Here is a 20220-nt window from a genome sequence, read left to right on the forward strand (position 1 = left end):
CAGTGTCCAGGTAACAGATTCAATCAATTCTGATTAACATGATGAATCAATGTGCTGGTACAAAGTTAGTACTTTTTTTTTTTTTTTTTAGATGAAGTCTCGGTCTGTTGCCCAGGCTGGAGTGCAATGGAGAGCTCTCGGCTCACTGTAACCTCCACCTCCCGGGTTCAAGCAATTCTCCTGTTTCAGCCTCACTAGTAGCTGGGATTACAGGCATGCACTACCACGCCCCACTAATTTTTATATTTTTAGTAGAGATGAGGTTTCACCATGTTGGCCAGGCTAGTCTCAAACTCCTGACCTCACGTGATCCACCTGCCTTGGCCTCCCAAAGTGCTAGAAAACCTATAGGAAATTATAAAATATAAAATTGAGAATATAAGGCCCAATCCCTGATTATAATTAATCTGCCCCGAGTTGGCCCAAGATTGCATTGTCCACACCTATCAACAATAAGTAGTAAGCACTTAAGCATTAGATTTATCTAATAAATGAATAAATAATTTAAAAAATGGAAAAAACTTATAGATTATAAGGATACAATGATATAAATAAAATATTTTTGTATAGCTGTATAATGTGTTTGTGTTCAAGCTCAGTGTTATCGCGAAAGGGTTGAAAAGTAAGACAAATTTAAAAAGTTGATAAAGTAAAAAAGTTATGCTAAGATAAATAGATTTATTAGAAAATAGATTTATAGAAAATCTATTGTCCGTGAGGAATAAATTCAGCCAAACTCGGATTCAGCTGGATTATCTTGATTTGAAATTGGCTTGCACCCCCATCCTATGGCAATGATGACCCAGCACCCCTCTCTGTGCATTCCCTGATGACAGACCACGTGCCTAAGTGCCCCTTACCAGCCTGTACACTGACTTCCTGCTTCTGCTGAATGTACTGCATTGAAAGACCTCCACAACCCATGTGGAGGATGCAACTCCTTTTCCTCATCACAGCACCTTACTTCGAGTGCATCACCCTGGTACTTTCACTCCTACTATTTGAGGCAAATGGCTGTGTTTTGTTTGTTTATTTTACTGAAAGTCTGGATCACTAAAGATGGTTTAACCTGGCAGTGCCAGAAACAAATTTGAGCACTGAACATCCTTCTTAGAAGTTCTCAGCCAACACCCCACAGGGAATCTCCTACTGCCAGCTCATCCTCACTGGTATCAGCTTTGCACAATGCTGTTCCGCATGTTCCCCATTATCTGATCTTTCTCCCAGGTAGGGTATTTCCTACCTCTTTTTGACTTCTTATGCAGAACAGTTTAATTATCTCTACATTTCTCTGTTTATGACTTCAGAGCCTCACTAAACTCCATCAAAAAAATTTCTTAAACAGACTATTTTGTACCTAAGATGAATTCCAGGACCAGATATTAAAATTATTTTTCTGAACCTGGCTACGTTTCGATTTCGAAGTTTATGAGACAGAAGTTCCATATCATCTAAATTTATCAGAGAGACAGAGCAGCACCAAAGCCATACATAGTGATTGAAGGTGCAAATATTATTACCTGTCTGTGATCTGAAAGCTCAACTGGCATCAAATAATTTCAGGCATTATGTCTTATTTCAAAGATGTTTTATGAGAGAACGAAATGATTGCCTAAGTCAGTGCTTCAGGTTGTATGCTTTTTTTGTATCTATATTATTTTTCTGTTTAGCCAAGTAGTTCATATTCATCACAAAAATTGTAACATTAAATATGAATATAAATAGTAATTTTTAATTATTAGATTTCAGACTTTTTAAAAGAAAATCATTAGAGGATAAGCCTGATTATGTGTGGATATGAAAGAGAACACTTTTTCAATGGTGCTAAAATCCATTTTTCAAAATAGTGCAAGATATCCATGGGCAGCAAGTAATTATCACTCTTCAACAAAAAGAAAAAATAACAAACAAATATGTAATAAGTAAGTCTGCTTGTTCCATAGTCTACTTTCCCTTCATGTCAATGACATTAGCAATGTTGACTGAATAAAACCAATGTTCTAATAAACTCTTCAGATTCTATTCTGCCAAATAACGTTCATAATAAAGTAAGGTGCTCTATTTGTGTTTTTGAGAAAATAAAAGCTAACCCTTGGTTGTTTTTATTTGCAGATCACATCTGTTTGAGTTTTGAGGTAATTACTTTTTTCAATTACTACTAACAAAACACACAAAATAAATGACCATCTACTAAAATGGAATAAGACACAGAGGAAAATGAAAAGGATAAATATCAAAACATAGGTATCCTAGCTAGTGTTGGACATTTCTGGGGCATTCTTTGCACTAAGAAATAGAAAAAGTTAGGTAATAGCAAACCTCTAAGGAAAATAATTCATAGTCAATATTATCATAAATGCAGCAAGAGAAAAGGAATATTAAAACAATAGTCTGAGGGAGGTGAACATAACTGCAAAAAGAAAATGGCTTTATTTAGTCACTATAGCTGATTCAAGTAAATTGAAGAAAATTGCAGATTTAGTCATTCATTCATTCAACATATATATCCAAGAAATAATGTCCACACTGTCTTCCAACTGGGGCATCATAAGGTCTATATTTTGAGTTTTATGAGCTCAAAATATATTTAAACAAAATCACATCAAACAGCCTCATGTCTTGAAATATGCATTAAATACATGCCACACTTTTCAGAAAAGACATTGGAAATAGTCAACTGTATTTGTATATCAAAGTAATTTCATGCACTATAGATCTGAACCAAAGATAACATATAAAAAAAGAATTATCTCTCTAGATCAGAGCGTAAAGATTGTATCTTTTGAATTTTGATTCTACATTAAAACTAGTGCTGTAAACACTAATTAGCAAATACTGTTTTAAGGACAGTATTTACACATACCATGCAATGTTCTGCTGAATTTTCTCCTTTTTGATTGTATGTTCAAAGAAGCACCATTCAAGATGATTATTTTGTGTACGTAAGTGGTTTAAAGGATCAGTATGTGACCAATAGTTTTTTCCTAAATGGTTTGCATTTGCCATGAAAATATGTAGATTCTCTTTTTCACAATCGATACTGATTTGGTTGGAATGTGTCTGTCTGACAGATTCGTGTGTCTGTATCTGTGGTTTTACCACAATGCCATAATACAATGGAATTCCATAAAATATATAAAATCCTACTCTTTCCAAGTTACTCCGTGGGGCTGCGTGGCAGGAGTTCATCATACCGCCACAGTGCAATGCTCACAAATGAATGGCGGAAGAGACTAGGCTAATACAAATCACAGGGAGAGAAGCAAACCAAGTTAGCTGCTCCTGCCTAGGAAGAGAGGGTGCCTGTATCAATCAAGATTCCTTGTTGCAAGAAATGGATGCTAACTTTAACTGATTAAGCAAAGTAAAGCATGTGTGTGTGCGTGCGTGCATGCGTGTGTGTCTGTGACTCATTTGTTGGGCAGTCTGGAAAACCAATCTGGAAGCTAAGCTTTCAGAAACTGGCCTGACCAGAAAACTAACTGCTGCCCCTACTAACACCACCCCAGCAGTTCCTCTTCTGCCTCGGGAACTCAATGCTATTCATGAGGCTGTTCCTGAAGGTCAGACACCCCAACAGTATCCCCAGGGAAGTAAAATGAATTGTGGAAAGAGCATTTTCCCCTACATGGCTCATTTCTGAGTCATAGGAGGTTGATTGGTAATGTCTAGATCACATGACTATGCCCTGGTTAGCAAAGAGGCTCCACCAGCAGGAATTGGGTGGGGCTCATCAGAAGGATGATGCCCCAGACTTGGCAGAGACATGGTTTGGATTTGTGTCCCCACCCAAATCTCATGTCGAATTATAATCCCTAATGTTGGAGGAGGGGCCTGGTGGGAGGTGATTGGATCATGGGGGCGGAGTTCCCCCTTGCTGTTCTCATGACAGTGAGTGAGATCTCACGAGATCTGGTTATTTAAAAGTGTGGAGCACTTCCCTATCCTGTCTCTTCCTCCTGCTCCAGCCATCTAAGAGAAGCCTGCTTCCTCTGTCCCCATGAATGTAAGTTTCCTGAGGCCTCCCCAGCCATACTTCCTGTTGAGCCTGCAGAACATTGGGCCAATTAAACTTCTTTTCTTTATAAAGTACCCAGTCTCAGGCATTTCTTTATAGCAGTACAAGAATAGACTAATATGGTGTTCAAAGGAAGATAAGAAACCAAAAATATGACAAAGGCTTACTCAGCTTCAGAATAAGCTGGTTTATTCAACTTCACTAAGTGGCTACCATTGCTGGGCCCAGTTGCTTTCCTTTTATTCCCATATACGACACTGTATTGTCATCCTTTATGTGCCCCCTCAGCAATTCAGCCCTGTCACCATTACCTCCCATTGATTTGAAAGTTTCTCAAAGGCTGGAACATTTAACTGGCACATTTGCCACAAACTCAACAAGCATTTATGAATGAATAAACAAATGATAAAAGTATAAAATATTGCATAAGCAAAAGCGTACAAGAAAGGCAGGAAAGCGCACCATAGAAAATGTGGCATTCTAGCCTATCCTCAAAGAAAAATAAAGGAAGAGAAGAGCGCTCTAGCCAAAGGGAACCGTGTAAGCAATGGCCTGGGAGAAGGGAAGTAGTGGGCATTTTGAAGAAGTCAGCACTTGAATTGCTTGGCATCTAGCAACAGTTCTTTATCTCATGGAGAGAAGACGCCAAGGCTTGTCACCAACCCTACTCAACTGTACCAGAATACAGGAGAGTGAGGTGGCAAGCTTGACACTGATGACTTCTCAGGTAATTCTGAGGAGTATTTCTGGATAAGAAACATTATTTATAAAGTGTAGAGGGAGGAAGAGAAGATAATGAGGAAGAGAGGAAGTAGCAAGCAAAGTTTTGAAGAAGTTTATTTTGGGGGTCCTCCTATCCCCTTCATGCCCTCACTTCTCTACTTCATTGGCCTCACTACCTTGCCTTTATTCTGGTATCCTGCTTGCAAAGGCCCCTGCTGATAGGGCAGTTACAGCAATTCTCCTGAGAGGGACCTCCTTAGTTGCCCTTCCATTTAGTTACTTTTTATTGGCATACATTTGAGAGGCCACCACTGGCAAGCCAGTGTTCTCGCTACAGATGCCCAGATGAAGTCATCTCACCCTCAAGGATTTCACAATCTATAGCACTTTCATTTTAATATATAAGAATATACATCATACACCTTTAAGAACTAAGAATTGTCAATGGCACCAAAATAGGGAGCTATCTCAAAGCAAATAGTCTTGTCCTAAATTCTTAAAACACCTCCACTTAAAAGTCTGTCCATTCTAAAACTGTTCCTGCCAACTTCCAGTTTCCTACATGTTGAAATATGTAATATTCAAACAGCAAATTGCAGCTGGATATGCTAAATTTGTCTACAGGGATCCATAGTTTTCAGAAGATACTTTTTTAAATGATAAGAGATAATGGAGAAAAGAGTATCTGAGTAATGGGGGAGAGAATTCCAGGCAACTCTCTTAGCAGAAAGTGAATTAATTTCTTCCTAAAGAGGCAGAACTCCCCCTATTCCATCACATTGCAAGCATTTTGTGAAGCGCATTGGTACAGCTGACGTGCTGCAGCACAGTTCAAAAGGAACAAATGCATATGACCCTCACATCTGAAACAAGAGTAGCCCCTGACCTTGCTAACCAAAGGCTCCTGGAGGGGAAAAGTCATCAGAAGAAAGAGCAGAATGTAAGGGGGAAGATTGATTGGCTCTGCAAGACTGCAGCCTCAGCTCAGCTGTGGTTTCACCCAGGTGAGCACACTGCTGGTCGGTGCTGGGCTGAATAGGTCATTTTATTTTTTCAGCTGCCTTTGCTTGTACTGACATAACTGGGCCCCCACTCACGGCTCTACCACATCTCTATCAACTCCACTCATACTTTATGCTCTAATAACACCTAACCTCTATCATGGCCTTCCTGTTCGCCACCTCCCACACACTGTCTCAGACATTTTCATCTGCCGCTTCTCCCTCTTACACATCCTTCAATGCTGGACTCAAGAGCGATTTTGTCCAGGAAGCCCTCTCTGCCTCCTCTTTGTCGGTGCCGTGATATCTTCCTGGGTATGTCCTCAGTAAGTCATTCAACTTCACCATCCTCTAAGCCCTTGAAGTCCAAACCCTTGCTTACCCATCTTTGAATCCTCAAGACAGGGTGGTAACCGGCAGAGAGTAGGTGTTCGGTATTTGTTGAACTGAATGGAATGCATCCTATCTGCATACTTAACATCTTGGGCACAGAATGTAGAGAGAACTAAACAGGGTTCCTGTCCTCCCCAGATAGACTTGACAGAACCCCAAAGTATACAGAAGTTGGAATGAGCTATGGCAGTAGCCCAGAAAAGGAGAACATACGTCTGAAGGCAAGAAAAGAATTCATCAAAATGGTAGTGTATGAGGGCCAGGTGCTTGTAATCCCAGCACTTTGGGAGGCCCAGGCAGGCGGATCGCTTAAGCTCAGGAGTTCGAGACCAGCCTGGCCAACATGGTGAAACCCCGTCTCTACAAAAAATACAAAAATTAGCCTGGTGTGGTGGGGCTCGCCTGTGGTCCCACCTACTGGTGAGGCTGAGGTGGGAGGATCGCTTGAGTTCAGGAGGTGGAGGTTGCAGTGAGCCAAGATCACGTCACTGCACTACAGCTTCGGCGACAGAGGGAGACCTGTCTCAAAAAATGAAAACTAAAAAGAAGCGTCTGAGAAGTCTTAGGATTGAAACTTGGAAAAGCTCATGTGATGTGACTCCATGAAGAATTTTTACTGTAGGGCCCAGTAGAGCATGAGCTGGGGGTGGGTGCGGGGGGCTGGGAGTGTCCCGGGAGGTGAGGGAGTATCAGTTCTTCACCTTAGCATCCCATTCTGAAGCACAAGAGAGCCCCTTGTCACAGACAGACATGCATTTATCATTTCTGTATAACTGACTCAATGCACAGCTACGGAGCTAATTTCACGCTGTTTATCTTGTAACATGGATTCTGTCTATGCTTCCCAAGTAATATTTTCATTTTCATTTTAAAATTCAGAGTTTAGAAAAAGGCCCTCAAATACTGTTAGGATGGCACATTCATTCATCTATGGTCGGATGGTTAATAAGCAGTGCAAGAAATGAGCTGTTTCAGAACGCAGACATTTGTTAGAGAACAGGAACTTCTGCTCTCCGTCCTGGAGATTCATAGGTTTGGTCCAATTCTTTGTGAAAACAGACCAGGGCTCCTTCTATGAGAAGAGTAGAAGAAAGGAATGAAGGACAGGAAGAGGACGGAGTTGGGAGGAACGGAGAAAAAGGCATTATGTTACATAGGGAGAAATCTAGGCTCCAGCCTCAGCTGTGCTGCTAACTTGCTGTCTCTTGACCTCTCTGGGCATTAATTTCCTCAATCTACAAAATAAGGCAACAGGACTGAATTATCAATTCTAGCCCTTCTACCTGTGATTCTAACCCATTCCGGTGCGCCTAATGAAGGAGGGGACATATGGTCAACCAGGAAGACCCATAGGGGCCACGGCGGGCTGATACGACCCTCCCGGGCTCTCCCTCCCCGCCTCGCCTTTGGCACCACCCGCCCCTGCGCGCCGCCTCCGGGAGCGAGCCGCGCGCGCCCGAGGCCACGTGACCTGAAGCCGCGGGGGCGCGCCCCAGCCGCCATGTTGGAGGCGCATGGAGAGCCGGGGTCGGGAACTGGGGCCGGCGCCAGATTCTTCTGCACCGCGGGTCGCGGCCTGGAGCCGTTCCTGATGCGTGAGGTGCGGGCGCGGCTGGCGGCCACGGAGGTGAGTCGGCCTAGCTGCGCGCCTGGGAAGGTGGGCGGACCTGTCCCTGCCCCGTTGCCCACCCGAGGCCAGTCGTGGACGCGGGAAAGCGACGCCGGCGCCCTTCTCTGTTCCACGCGACGGTCGCCGCCCCCCGAGGTTGACTGGCAGGCGCTTCCGCTACGGCCGAGGGAAGCCACCATTCCTTTCTTTCCTTGCATAGCAAATCCAGTTCCTCATTTCTCAGGGCTCAAATTTTTAAGAGATGTTGAGGCAAGTTATTTCCTGCGTTCTTTAAAGTACTTAGTAGTGCCTGTAATTAGAATCTGGCCTGTCAGAGTTAGAACCCTTCGTTCTTGAAATGCGAAGATGATCTCCAAGTTCAGTTACCTGACTTTTTGTTAGTTTCTTGACTGATCGTATTCTACTTCATAGGATTGTTGTGAGGATTAAATGATATAGCGTATGCAAAGTACACTTTAAACAGGCAGTAAATAGCAGCCAGAAAAATAATATACTCTTGCGGACCTCATGGTTATCTGTTGTTGATTTCCATGAAATGAACACATTTGTTAATGTGTAGTAATTTAGGTTTTAGAACGTTGAAAACTGGTTTCTTGAAAGTAGAGGATGAAGGTATAATAGAAAAGGTATCTTGATGGGCTCTGTGGGGCAGTGTGAGTGATGTGCTCTTGAAAAAGGAGAGCTTGCTAAATGAAATGAACCCCTCCACCCTGGCAGCTCCTACAGTGGGGGAAGCCCACAAAAGGAGTTTCTGCAGTGAAGAGTTGGAGTCATGAAGAATTATGTCAGTTTTATTAGACTGCCTGCCACCTGTGTTTTGGGTCACAGAATTTAATAGAGTATCGAATGTAGCTAATCTAAAAAAGCAACAATATATAGTAACTACTGACATTTACTGAACATTTAATATGTGTCAGGCATGTGTTCTTAGATCTTTACCCTACATTTATTTATTTGCGTACTTTTCACAACAGCCCTATAAGGTAGGTGTTCCACATTTAACAGCTGAGAAAAATGAAGCACAGGTAAGTCCAATAATTTATTCAAATCACGCAACTAGAAAATCGCAAAGATGGGATTCAAACCTGAGCTGGGAAATCAAGAATGAGTATATATAATCATGTTCAAACCAGGCCCATGACATAGGGCTGCACTGGCTTGTTTTTTCAAATGCTAACTTAGAGTGCTTGGTGTGAAAGAGAGATGGCTTGGCCCAATTGAATATGTAGGTTTATTAGAAAAAGGAAAGACTCTCTGCTTGTTCTCCATCTTCTCTAAAGACAAATGAAATTGGGAAAACTTTATTACCAGGAAGAAAATTCAATTAAATATAGGGAAAACTTTTTGACAGTGAGAGTAATTGAATGACAGTAGACTTGGGAATTTCCATATTCTGCTCTTGTATGTTTGAAGGATAGATAGGTCTGGAAATGGGATCTGAACAAATAATCTCTGAAATTCCACCTCAGTTGCTCTGATACAAAGTGAACTCTCAAAGTTAAGGCAATCCTGAAATAACAGTAATGAAAACTAACATTTATTAAGCACTTAAAATGTTAGACAAGTTATGTGCATGTTATGATTTAATCCTCAAAAGACTCCTATGTGATAGACTTTTACCTCCATATTTTACAAAAAAAGAGAACATTGGGACTTGCATCTGAGCCTTTCTAGTTTTAAAGCCTGTGTGCTTTACCACTAGGCTAAATTACCGTGGGAATCTGCCCTGGAACATTGGATGTAGTTTATTTCTGTAACACCATGGTAGAGTATGTATGGGCTTTAGAATCAAAAGACCTGTGTGCAGATCTTATATATTTCTGTAGTAGATATGTAACTTTGGGCAAATTACTCAAATTTCTGAGCCTCAATTGTCTTGGATGTAAAATAGAGATGATAGCTACTTTAAAGGATTAATGCAATCACTGAAACACAAATAGCACAGGTAGCATGGTGCCTAGCAAATAGTTGGTGCTCAATAAATTTTAGTTCCCATACAATGAGTTGTATAGTAATACTTAAAACATTCTTTTAGTGACAAGAGAGTGTTAGAAACTTTGGATCACGTCAAGGAAATGAATATTCTAAAATCTAAATTTACAAAACAGATTAATTCAAGAATGATTGTTTAAGAAAGTAATCACTTCATTTTAATCAGTGTTTTTCCAATTTTGGTGAACATAAGAATCACTGGGGAAGCTAGTTGAAAATGAGTATTTCTGGGTGCCAGCCCCAAAAGGTTTTCTTTTAGCAGGACCGCTGGTAAGCCCAGGTGCTACCATTTTAACATGAAAACATGCTGCCCTCCCAGGTAACTCCAACACACAACTTGCAGTGGAAAATTTGCTGTGTATTCTTTTTAGCTTTCTATCATGGAGAATTTCAGAAATATACAAAAGTAAACAAAATAGTATGCTAAATCTAGCCTGGTGCGGTGACGCATGCCTGTAATCCCAGCACTTTGGGAGGCCAAAGTGGGCGGATTACCTGAGGTCAGGAGTTCAAGACCAGCCTGGCCAACATGGTGAAACCCTGTCTCTTCTAAAAATACAAAAAGTTAGCCAGATGTGGTGGTGCACACCTGTAGTCCAGGCTATTCAAGAGGCTGAGGCAGGAGAATTGCTTGAACCTTGGAGGCGGAGGTTGCAGTGAGCCAAGATCACGCCACTGCACTCCAGCCTGGGTGACAGAGCAAGACTCCATCTCAAAAAAAAAAGAAAAAAAATAGTATGCTGAGTCTCCATGGTGTAGTTGAACATGTTCCTCTATCCTCTGTATTTCCTACAAGTTGAAATCGTGTAAGTTGTATCTAGAACTTGGTCAGATTCAGGTTTGATGTTTTTTTCTCCCCTCTGATTGTATGGCAAATTTCTTCCTAAGTCCCTGGATGATGTTGAATATTTAATTTACGTATCTACAAACACGTATCACTTAGACTACTTTGAAGAAATTAATATATTGAGAAAAATTAAGCTTTACTTTATAATGATGTTTAATGTATTAAGTACTGCTATTTATTGTAAGACTAATAGTAGGAACAGTTATTTTAAGATAAAATTGAATGTTGTAGAGATGTCTCTAATGTCAGTTCACCAGAAAAGTCCTGTCAGTTGATTCATTGGTCTTTGTAAACTCACATATCAAACGCTATTAGCACAGGTCCTGATTAGGCCACGTAAATTTTTGTTTTTTAATGGTGTCATCACAGTCGAGGGTAGTGGGGTCGAGTTAAGCAGAAAGTCAAGTTATTTCATAGTTATTTTCATTTAATGGAATAATTGCATAAGATTGCCTTAAAGATTCTCTGCATTCGCTTTAAATTGAATGCCTTTTTTTTTTTTTTTTTTTGACGGAGTCTTACTCTGTCGCCCAGGCTGGAGTACAGTGGCGTGATCTTGGCTCACTGCAACCTCCACCTCCCAGATTCAAGCAGTTCTCCTGCCTCAGCCTCCCAAGTAGCTGGGATTACAGGTGCCTAGCTAATTTTTGTATCTTTAGTAGAGACAGGGTTTCTCCTAAACATATTGTCCAGGCTGGTCTTGAACTCCTGACTTCAAGTGATCCGCCCACCTTGGCCTCCCAAAGTGCTGGGATTACAGGCATTAGCCACCATGCCCAGCTGAATGTCCTTTTTACAAATTAAGTGAAACATATTTTTGAATTCCTTCTTCTAAAATAAACCGAAACAAACTCAACACCACATTAACTCATCACTTAGCACTTTCAAATTAGTTCTGAAACTGGCCTCTGTAGAATTAGGAGACCTTTGGTACCTCCCTGTATCATGATATGTTTTTGCATAGATTTAAACTTTTTAAAAAAAATTGTCACAGGATCAGGCTCTGTCACTCAGGCTAGAGAACAGTGGCATGATCACAGATCACTGCAACCTTGATTTCCCCGGCTCAGGCAATCCTCCCACCTTACCCTTCCAAGTAGCCTCTTGGACTACAAGCACGTGCCACCATGCCCAACTCATTTACTTTTTGTACAGACAGGGTCTCACTGTATTGTCCAGACTGGTCTCAAACTCCTGGGCTCAAGCAGTCCTCCCACTTGGGCCTCCCAAAGCACTGGAATTATAGGCGTGAGCTACCACATTCACCCTAGATTTAAACTTTTAATCTTGGTGTTAAATTTGAATCCATGAATTTTAAAAGACAGGAAAAATAATGCTTAGATAATCTAGTAGAAAATAGAGCTGTTATTACTTAATAAAGGCTGTTATTTCATCTTCAGAAGTGTTATACATAAAACCAGGTGTTTTTAGACACTTGGTTATGATTTAATTCTAGATAGAAAAAAACAGATCGTATATATAAATAAATTTTCAGGTGAGAAACATGAGAACGAAATATTCCAAATGCCTTATTTCTCCCTGAGTGTTGTAATTAAATATGAATAGTTACAAGAAAGAAACTAAAGAAAAAGAGAATTAGTAGCTTCAGCAGTTCTTGAAACCATAAGCACCAAAATTAATTCTCCCTACTGTTTTAAGATATAATACCTATCTTCACAAAGAGTGAACTGTTTAAGTGCATTCACAGATAGGATTATTTGATTCTCACAGTTACTACTATTTTACAATTTATTAAACTACAGTAAGTCTTCTTTTAATGTCATCAGTAGGTTCCTGGAAACTGTGACTTCAAGCAAAAGGATGTGTAATTAAATCATTTTTTACCATAGGCTAATTGAAATAAACAAGAGTTCCTACAGTATATTTCTGGTCACAAAAATTTCACAAACTTCTAAGTAAAGGGGTTATTTAGAACACTTCTAATAGTAAATGCTGAAATAACTCTTCTAATATTAAACATTGAAATAAGTTATACATACATTTAAGAAAGATTGATAAAAAGAAGTAGGATAATTATTTATCCATCTATTCCAGTTCAGTTATTCCATGGTTGTCACTGGCCAGAGCCTATCCTGGCAGCTCAGGGCACAAGGTGGGAACCAGCCCTGCATAGGATGCCATCCCATTGCCCGGTGCATTCACACGCACCCACATTTACTTGCACTGGGACCATGTAAACATACCAGTGACCTAATAGGCGCACTCTGGGATGTCAGAGGAAACTGGGGTACTCAGGGAAAACCCATGCAGACATGGTTCACCTGTACAGTAGCCCTGGCTGGGAGTTGGTATTTTTTCTTATCAATATCATGATGAAACAATGTTGAACAAAACAGTGTTACTCAAGGACCTGCTGTACTTCTGATAACATGCTTATTCTAAAAGAAATGTAGGCCTTATGATAATTCGTAGAATAATGTTGCTGCTTTTGGTTTTGAGAATGTATAATTCTTAGAATAATGTTGCAGTTTTGGGTTTCAAGAATGTATTTGGCATTTTACTGCACTAACATATACTATTCTTATGATCTGATGTTCTAAATAAACTTTTTGGGTCCTCTTAATTAACTTAATAGTCATGTTCTTTTTGGAAACCACTGGCCTCGGGGGGAAATATATATATATTTAAATGTAAATATACATTTTTAAAATATAAATATATTATATATATATACATATGTTAGAGAAAGCTCATCAGATAAAATGCTTCCCTTGATATTTGAATAAGAAAAGAAGATCTTCGTACAATTAAGTAACTATAACACCTAGATCACTGGCTACCTAGGTTAAAGTCACTGGTCTAGATCTTTGCATCATTTTACTTGTTTACAGAATTTGAAACTTAAAACCGTACATTTTCTGTAAAATATTTAGTTCTGTTCCCCCAGAATCTTGGCAAAGTATTTCATCAGTTAAATTGTTCTGTGATGGCTTTAGTATCAACTGTATTCTTATGTCAGCTAACTTATGAATTTTTGATAATTTACTTTTTAAAACTTTGTTTTCAAGTTTCTAAGCATTTTGAAGTATATACTTTAGTTTTGGGGAAATGTCACCTATGTAATAAGAAAGAAGTAAATTCTAGAAACCAGAAGTTCTGGTTTTGGTTACTTCACTATCCCGTTATATATTGATTCCTAAATGTTCTTTTCATTCCCTGCTTCCTCCCATAGTGTCATTGTCTGTTCCTCCATCTATTTTGGTCAGCTGCATTGCTGTAAGCTATTTGAGTTTTAATTGGTGCCAATCTAGGGCTTCTTCGGGAGAGATTCTCTTTCATCAGCCTGGAGTAGCGACCCCAGAAATTACCATTCCAAGAGTTTAATTAGGTCTTGTCAGATCCAAAACAAGCAAAAACCCTTGGAGTTCAAGTACCCATGGATGGTAGCTGCCTTAACACACAAGAAACCCAGCAGTCCCTGGTGTCCGAGTTCTAGGAGATTACTTAGAACCGTGCTATTCAATTGTTGGCCGCTGCTAAAAAGAGAGCTCCAAGAGAGCCCACATCCGTCCTGGACTTAAGAGGGTTGGGTTGACCCTAAAAGAGTTAAGATTCCATTGGTATTGAGCACCATTTTTTTTTTTTTTTTTTTGAGACGGAGTCTCGCTCTGTCGCCCAGGCTGGAGTGCAGTGGCCGGATCTCAGCTCACTGCAAGCTCCGCCTCCCGGGTTTACGCCAGTCTCCTGCCTCAGCCTCCCAAGTAGCTGGGACCACAGGCGCCCGCCACCTCGCCCGGCTAGATTTTTATATTTTTTAGTAGAGGCGGGGTTTCACCGTGTTAGCCAGGATGGTCTCGATCTCCTGACCTCGTGATCCGCCCGTCTCGGCCTCCCAAAGTGCTGGGATTACAGGCTTGAGCCACTGCGCCCGGCCTTTGAGCACCATTTGTCACAGCATATTAGGCTTCCTGTGAGTCAGTGCTCTTTTCATTTTCCTTCTCTTGCCACGTATCCATCCTTTCTCCAAAACCTGTTTCTGTTTGATGCATATATCTTGCTTCTATTCATTATCCAGTTTCTGCAGCCAAGTATCTTGTCATTTCTACCTCAGTAACTTCCTTCTCCCTCTAGCATCACATTCTACACTCAGTCCTTTATGCCTCTTGTAAAGTAATTTTTTCTGTCAGCTAATTCAGTGCTGTCACAGTTTTCATCAAAAGTCTGTAATGGTTGACCATTACCATTCGTGGTACTCAAAATTTCATGACCATTTGTCAAGCTGGCCTAAACTACATCATCCATCCACCTGACACTATCAATCAGCATAATACAGCAAATGCTGCTTACAGTTTACTTCAGCCAGGTTTTCATTCCCACTTCTGCATCTGCCCCTTGTTCTTTTATTAGAATCCTTCTTCCCAAACCTTACAGGATTCTTTCCGAGGACTCTTCGTAATGTCAGCTTTCATATTCATTTCTACTTAGTGTACTTACAACTTGTCAATGCATTATAATGTTAAAACTTTTTAGTTTTCTTCTGGGTTTAATTCAAGTTATTGTCTTATAAATCTTATGTTTTAATGTGTATGTCAGTGTGTGTCTATTATTCAAAATATGTTTTATGCTTCCTGGTAGCCTACAGGTAAGTTTTCAATAAATGTCCACCTTGGGCTAGACACCTAATTTGTCTAGTACATTATACCTTTGTCTACTTTTGGTGGTGATAGGATCTACCTTAGAGGGTTGTTACAAGGGTGAGGAGGAAAATACTTATTCAGAGTTCCTAGTACAGAGCCTGACAAATAGTAGATAGTTCAGAAATGGTTATTTTTATTTTTAATTTAAATGCTGTACCTTAAGAGGGGAAAAAAATATCATTTTTACACTGATACTGGACTACATTGAAAGCTGTTTTTTTATTTCTAGGTTGAATATATTTCAGGAAAGGTTTTTTTCACCACCTGTTCTGATTTGAATATGTTGAAGAAATTAAAATCTGCGGAAAGATTATTTTTGCTGATTAAAAAGCAGTTTCCACTTATTTCTTCTGTAAGTAAAGGTATGGTATATCCATATGTGTGTTGCTTTTACCCACATGACACATTGTACCCCAACATTTTCTGCTTGATAATTAATATGTAGCCATTTTACACTTTAATGTTCATTGACATGTGTGGGATCATTAGTTGTGTATTTTTCTGTATTTCCTAAATATTATCACCTGATTGTAGTAGAACATTTCTTCTCTTTGCAACCTGCGTGCTGCCTTTTTTATGAGATTTTAATGTCCTAAGCCACATTTCTTTGAGAATTATGATCAGGTACCTTCTCTAGGGATATATATGGTCACTTGCATTTATTTGGATTTAGAAACATGCAATAATCCAAAATGCATTATTTTAATAGTAAATCAGTGAAAATCATCATATTGTAAATTTTAACTGTGTGATATAATTGGAAAAATACTGCATAGTAAAAATTTCTATTTCTGGGACCTTAAATGTTTTTGATAAACTTATGCACACTTATCAAGCATTAGAGGTAAAGGGGGCATAAGAGATTTCTTGTCCACTCTCTAAATTTTATAAATATGCTACTAAAACAACATATGGATCTTGATAAAAACAACAAAACATGGTCAGACACTGCAGGTTTAAACGCTGCCTTAAACTTCAATTTGAATTACATAAGAGATCATGTATTTATAGCCTATAATAAACTATTTTAAGAAAGATGCAAATGGCAAGAAATCAAGACCAAGCAGAAAAAATTGTTTTAAAGCAAATCCCAAAGTATTATACTGTGGGGTAAATATAATTCCTCCCAGTACTCTACACACATTCATCTTTAAGGAACTGCAGTAATTTTTGGATCATCTTGATGACCCTGGTTCATCAAGAGAAGATTAAACTTTGCTGAGCATACTGGCAGTATGCTAAGCTGTGAATGGATTGTGAGTTATTTTATGGAAACACACTATAATATACTTATTAATATGGTGTGGACTAAAATGTAACAGGCCCAAGATTCAGCTCCTCTGTTTCTGAGCTGAGTTTTTCAATTTATTCTTTTCTTATAAAAACTTAATTTTTATAGGCAAGATCACCATTATTTCAAAGATTGATATACACTCTAGGTCTATGTATATGTGGGAGAGATACATATATTACCATAGCACAAATAATCTTTCTAGGTTATTATATGGTAATTCTATAGGAATTTTAACACAATGTGGATGCTATATATGCAATATAAGAATGAACTTTATTCTGCACAATATTCTTATGGTAAATGGAATATAAACTCCAAATGAAAGTGAAGTTATTCATGTAGCAATTTAATAAAAATTCAAAGAAATAAAGGTAATGGAATTTGGGGGTGATGATTGTAATAGATGGTCTTTAAAGCTTCAATATAGGATCAACAAGATTTTTCTTATTTAGGAAAACTATTTAACGAAATGCAAAGACTTATAAATGAAGATCCAGGAAGTTGGTTGAATGCCATTTCAATCTGGAAAAATCTTCTTGAACTTGATGCAAAAAAGGAAAAACTTTCTCAGAGAGATGATAACCAACTAAAAAGAAAAGTGGGAGAAAATGAAATCATCATTGCAAAGAAATTAAAAATAGAACAAATGCAAAAGATAGAAGAGAATAGGGACTGCCAGCTGGAAAAACAAATAGAAGAAGAAACTCTGGAGCAAAGAGATGTTACCACTAAAAGCAAAAACTTTCAAGAAGAATTTCAGAATGACATAGAGAAAGCAGTTGATACTCATAATCAGAAGGACTTGACTTTCAGAGTATCTTGTCGCTGCAGTGGAACTATTAGAAAGGCCTTCACTGCACAGGTATGCTTGCATCCCAAAGTGGAGTCTGTCGCCCAGGCTGGAATACAGTGGCATGATCTGGCTCACTGCAACCTCCGCCTCCCAGGTTCAGGTGATTCCCTTGCCTCAGCCTCCTGAGTAGCTGGGATCACAGGTGTGCGCCACTACACCCAGCTAATTTTTGTATTTTTAGTAGAGAGAGGGTTTCACATTGGTCAGGCTGGTCTTGAACTCCTGACCTCAAGTGATCCACCCACCTCAGCCTCCCAAAGTGCTGGGATTACAGGCAGGAGCCACCGCACCTGGCCTGCGGGTCCCATTTTTTTTAAAGAATTACTTACTCTTTAGATTGAAAATGAGATGCAAACCTCCCACAGAACGAATAACTAGGCCCAGACAATTAGTTCTTATGGAATTAAGTATCTTTAAAACTACATTTTCCTTTTAATTTTCCCTCAGATGTTTAAGAGGAATGGTATGCCATTCCAAGTAATTACTTCCTTATCCTTTGTGCCTAAAAATTTCCTTAAATCTACAGATGTCCTTTGTATTTGGAAGTCCTGATACCATAGTCCTCAGCTTTTGGGGTTTCTCTTCAGTTCAGCTTTGTGCTTATTCAGTGGCTACTCTGCACAGGTCCTGTACATGGGATTGTCACCAGGACCTAGACTGCAAATGCACGTGAGGTCTCAGCAATATAGAGAAGAGCGAACACCACAAACTGGCCATCACCAAACCTCATCAGTTGGCCCTTACAAAGTTCAGTGATGTTAAAGGCCATTGGTCTGAATACTTTATCAACCTTAAAATCAGTCAGACCCTAAAGGGTGAGTCTAATGATACTAATCTGGTAATTTTTAAACACATAGGCTTATAGTAGCTGAAATAGTTATCTTTCAGCTTGCATCTGTTTCCTGAAACCCAGAATGATCATATTTATCAGGTTATAATCTAGTTATTTCATATGCCTAAAATTACAAGAATAGAGATTATGCATGAGTAGATGTTAATACCATGGAGTGTACTGGGGGCTAGGGCAGGTAAAATACAGCCTTACTGCCTGGAATAGAAAATGCTTTCATGTACGATTTTAATATCAGAACTCTAAATTAATGTCAGATAGCCTGACTTGATTTTCTTATAGGCTACTCTGTTAGTTTTGCTTACATTTAAACTTAAAATTTTCATTTTTAGTATTCTTTTCTTTAACTTGCTACTTTTCCAGGAGTTAGGAAAAGTAATTGGAATTGCTATTATGAAACACTTCGGATGGAAAGCAGATTTGAAGAATCCAAAATTAGAGGTAATGAGTATTTGTTTTATTTTATATACTTGTAACCTAATTCTTTAAAGACAGTGTCCTGTATTCTTATCATACCTTTCCATTTTATTTTGCAGTTGTAAAAAGTATATCCACAGGGATCCAGCAGTCCATTTTATCTTTAGTAGTAGAATAGTACAGATAGTTTTGCTAGCAGTTTTCACTGTGAAAATGTCTTATCCAAACTCCAAGAAAAGATTTTTTGGAATGAAGTTATCTGGTCACAGTTGAAGAAAAAACGTTTATTAATATGAGGTTACAGCGATGTTCTCTATAGCCCCTATAATACACACAATCTATGATTTAAAAAACTTTAGCTAATGTTAAAAAATGGATAACAACAAAAGTCCTGCACAAAATTCAATAGTATGTTAATAGTGGCTTTGTTATGGATATGGGATTATGTTTTTATTTTCCAAAATTAATTTAATAAGGTTACACTATTTTTAATTGGAACAACTATTTGTATGGGGAAACAAAAAATATTTGCTGTTTTTTGAAAGCCATCTTATAAAGTTGACATGTAACCAATAATTTTCATGATTAATTCATAAATTTATTTATCACTTGTTATGTAGGTTTAAATGGAGTAATAACTGGACAAATCAGAACATTGTTGTTTTATTTTTAGATTTGCTTTTGTCTGACATTTTTCACTTTAAAAAAAATACCTGGTATATATTTTTTATTGTTTGTCATACTAAATATTTTGATCCCAAGAATGTTTTGACATACAAGTATCTTTCTCTTACCTGCCCCTTTCCAATTCTTAATCATCTCCTCTCTGTGGCTTTCTTGTCCCCATCTCCCTGAGTCTATCTTATTGTCTCAGAATCGTTTTCTCATAGATTATCTCATGAATAAATATAGCAAATTCAATTTCTATCAGCCATTTAATGCAATTAATAGCTATTATGGATAGAAATAATTAACACAAAATTGGAAACACAAAAATCACATGTAGTAAAGTTTATGACTAAAAAATTGACAGAAGAATCAAATCTCAACAAATTTCCTTCTACAAAATTGATAGGAAAACATTTATAGTGGGGGAGGCTATTCTTAATAACATTCAATATGTAAACATGTCATATCTTTAGAATAAATTGTCAATAGAAAATAATTCTAATTTGCTAAAATGCATAATGTATAAAATTGGGAAGTTTAGCTGTATCAGTTAATCAAGTAATTAAATTGACCAAATGGAATCACTCCAGGTAAGCCTTTTCTAGATGAAAGTAATCAATTTTGGAATAATTCTGATTAAGCTGCTAATATTTAAAGTTATCTTGGAATGAGACTATCAAGGACCAGATATTCTTGAGATTCAAAACAGCATTTAAAATATTCTGTAAACCTTATCAGACTACAAAAGAAAGATTCTAGCTTTTAAAATTTGTGTTGACTACTAATTATAATGTGGGGCACTTAAACACTCTTCTGGACCTAACAGAAGAAAGAAAATAAAGAGAGACAGAAACTTACCTATAGAGAAAAGAGCA

The 20220-nt window shown here is 38.5% G+C and overlaps 1 protein-coding gene across 1 annotated transcript in view; it reads left to right on the forward strand.

Moving 5' to 3' along the window:
* Window positions 1-7605: 7605 nt before the first annotated feature.
* Window positions 7606-20220, forward strand: part of THUMPD2 (THUMP domain containing 2) — a 41300-nt gene continuing 28685 nt past the window's right edge. The window contains exons 1-4 of the mRNA XM_011935928.1: window positions 7606-7762; window positions 15492-15624; window positions 17009-17418; window positions 18623-18700. Coding sequence (XP_011791318.1) covers window positions 7637-7762; window positions 15492-15624; window positions 17009-17418; window positions 18623-18700 — 747 coding nt within the window. The 5' untranslated portion in view covers window positions 7606-7636. The remainder of the gene's footprint in view (window positions 7763-15491; window positions 15625-17008; window positions 17419-18622; window positions 18701-20220) is intronic.

This window comes from Colobus angolensis, unplaced genomic scaffold (genome assembly GCF_000951035.1).
Source record: "Colobus angolensis palliatus isolate OR3802 unplaced genomic scaffold, Cang.pa_1.0 Scaffold15, whole genome shotgun sequence".
NCBI classification, from domain to species: domain Eukaryota; kingdom Metazoa; phylum Chordata; class Mammalia; order Primates; family Cercopithecidae; genus Colobus; species Colobus angolensis.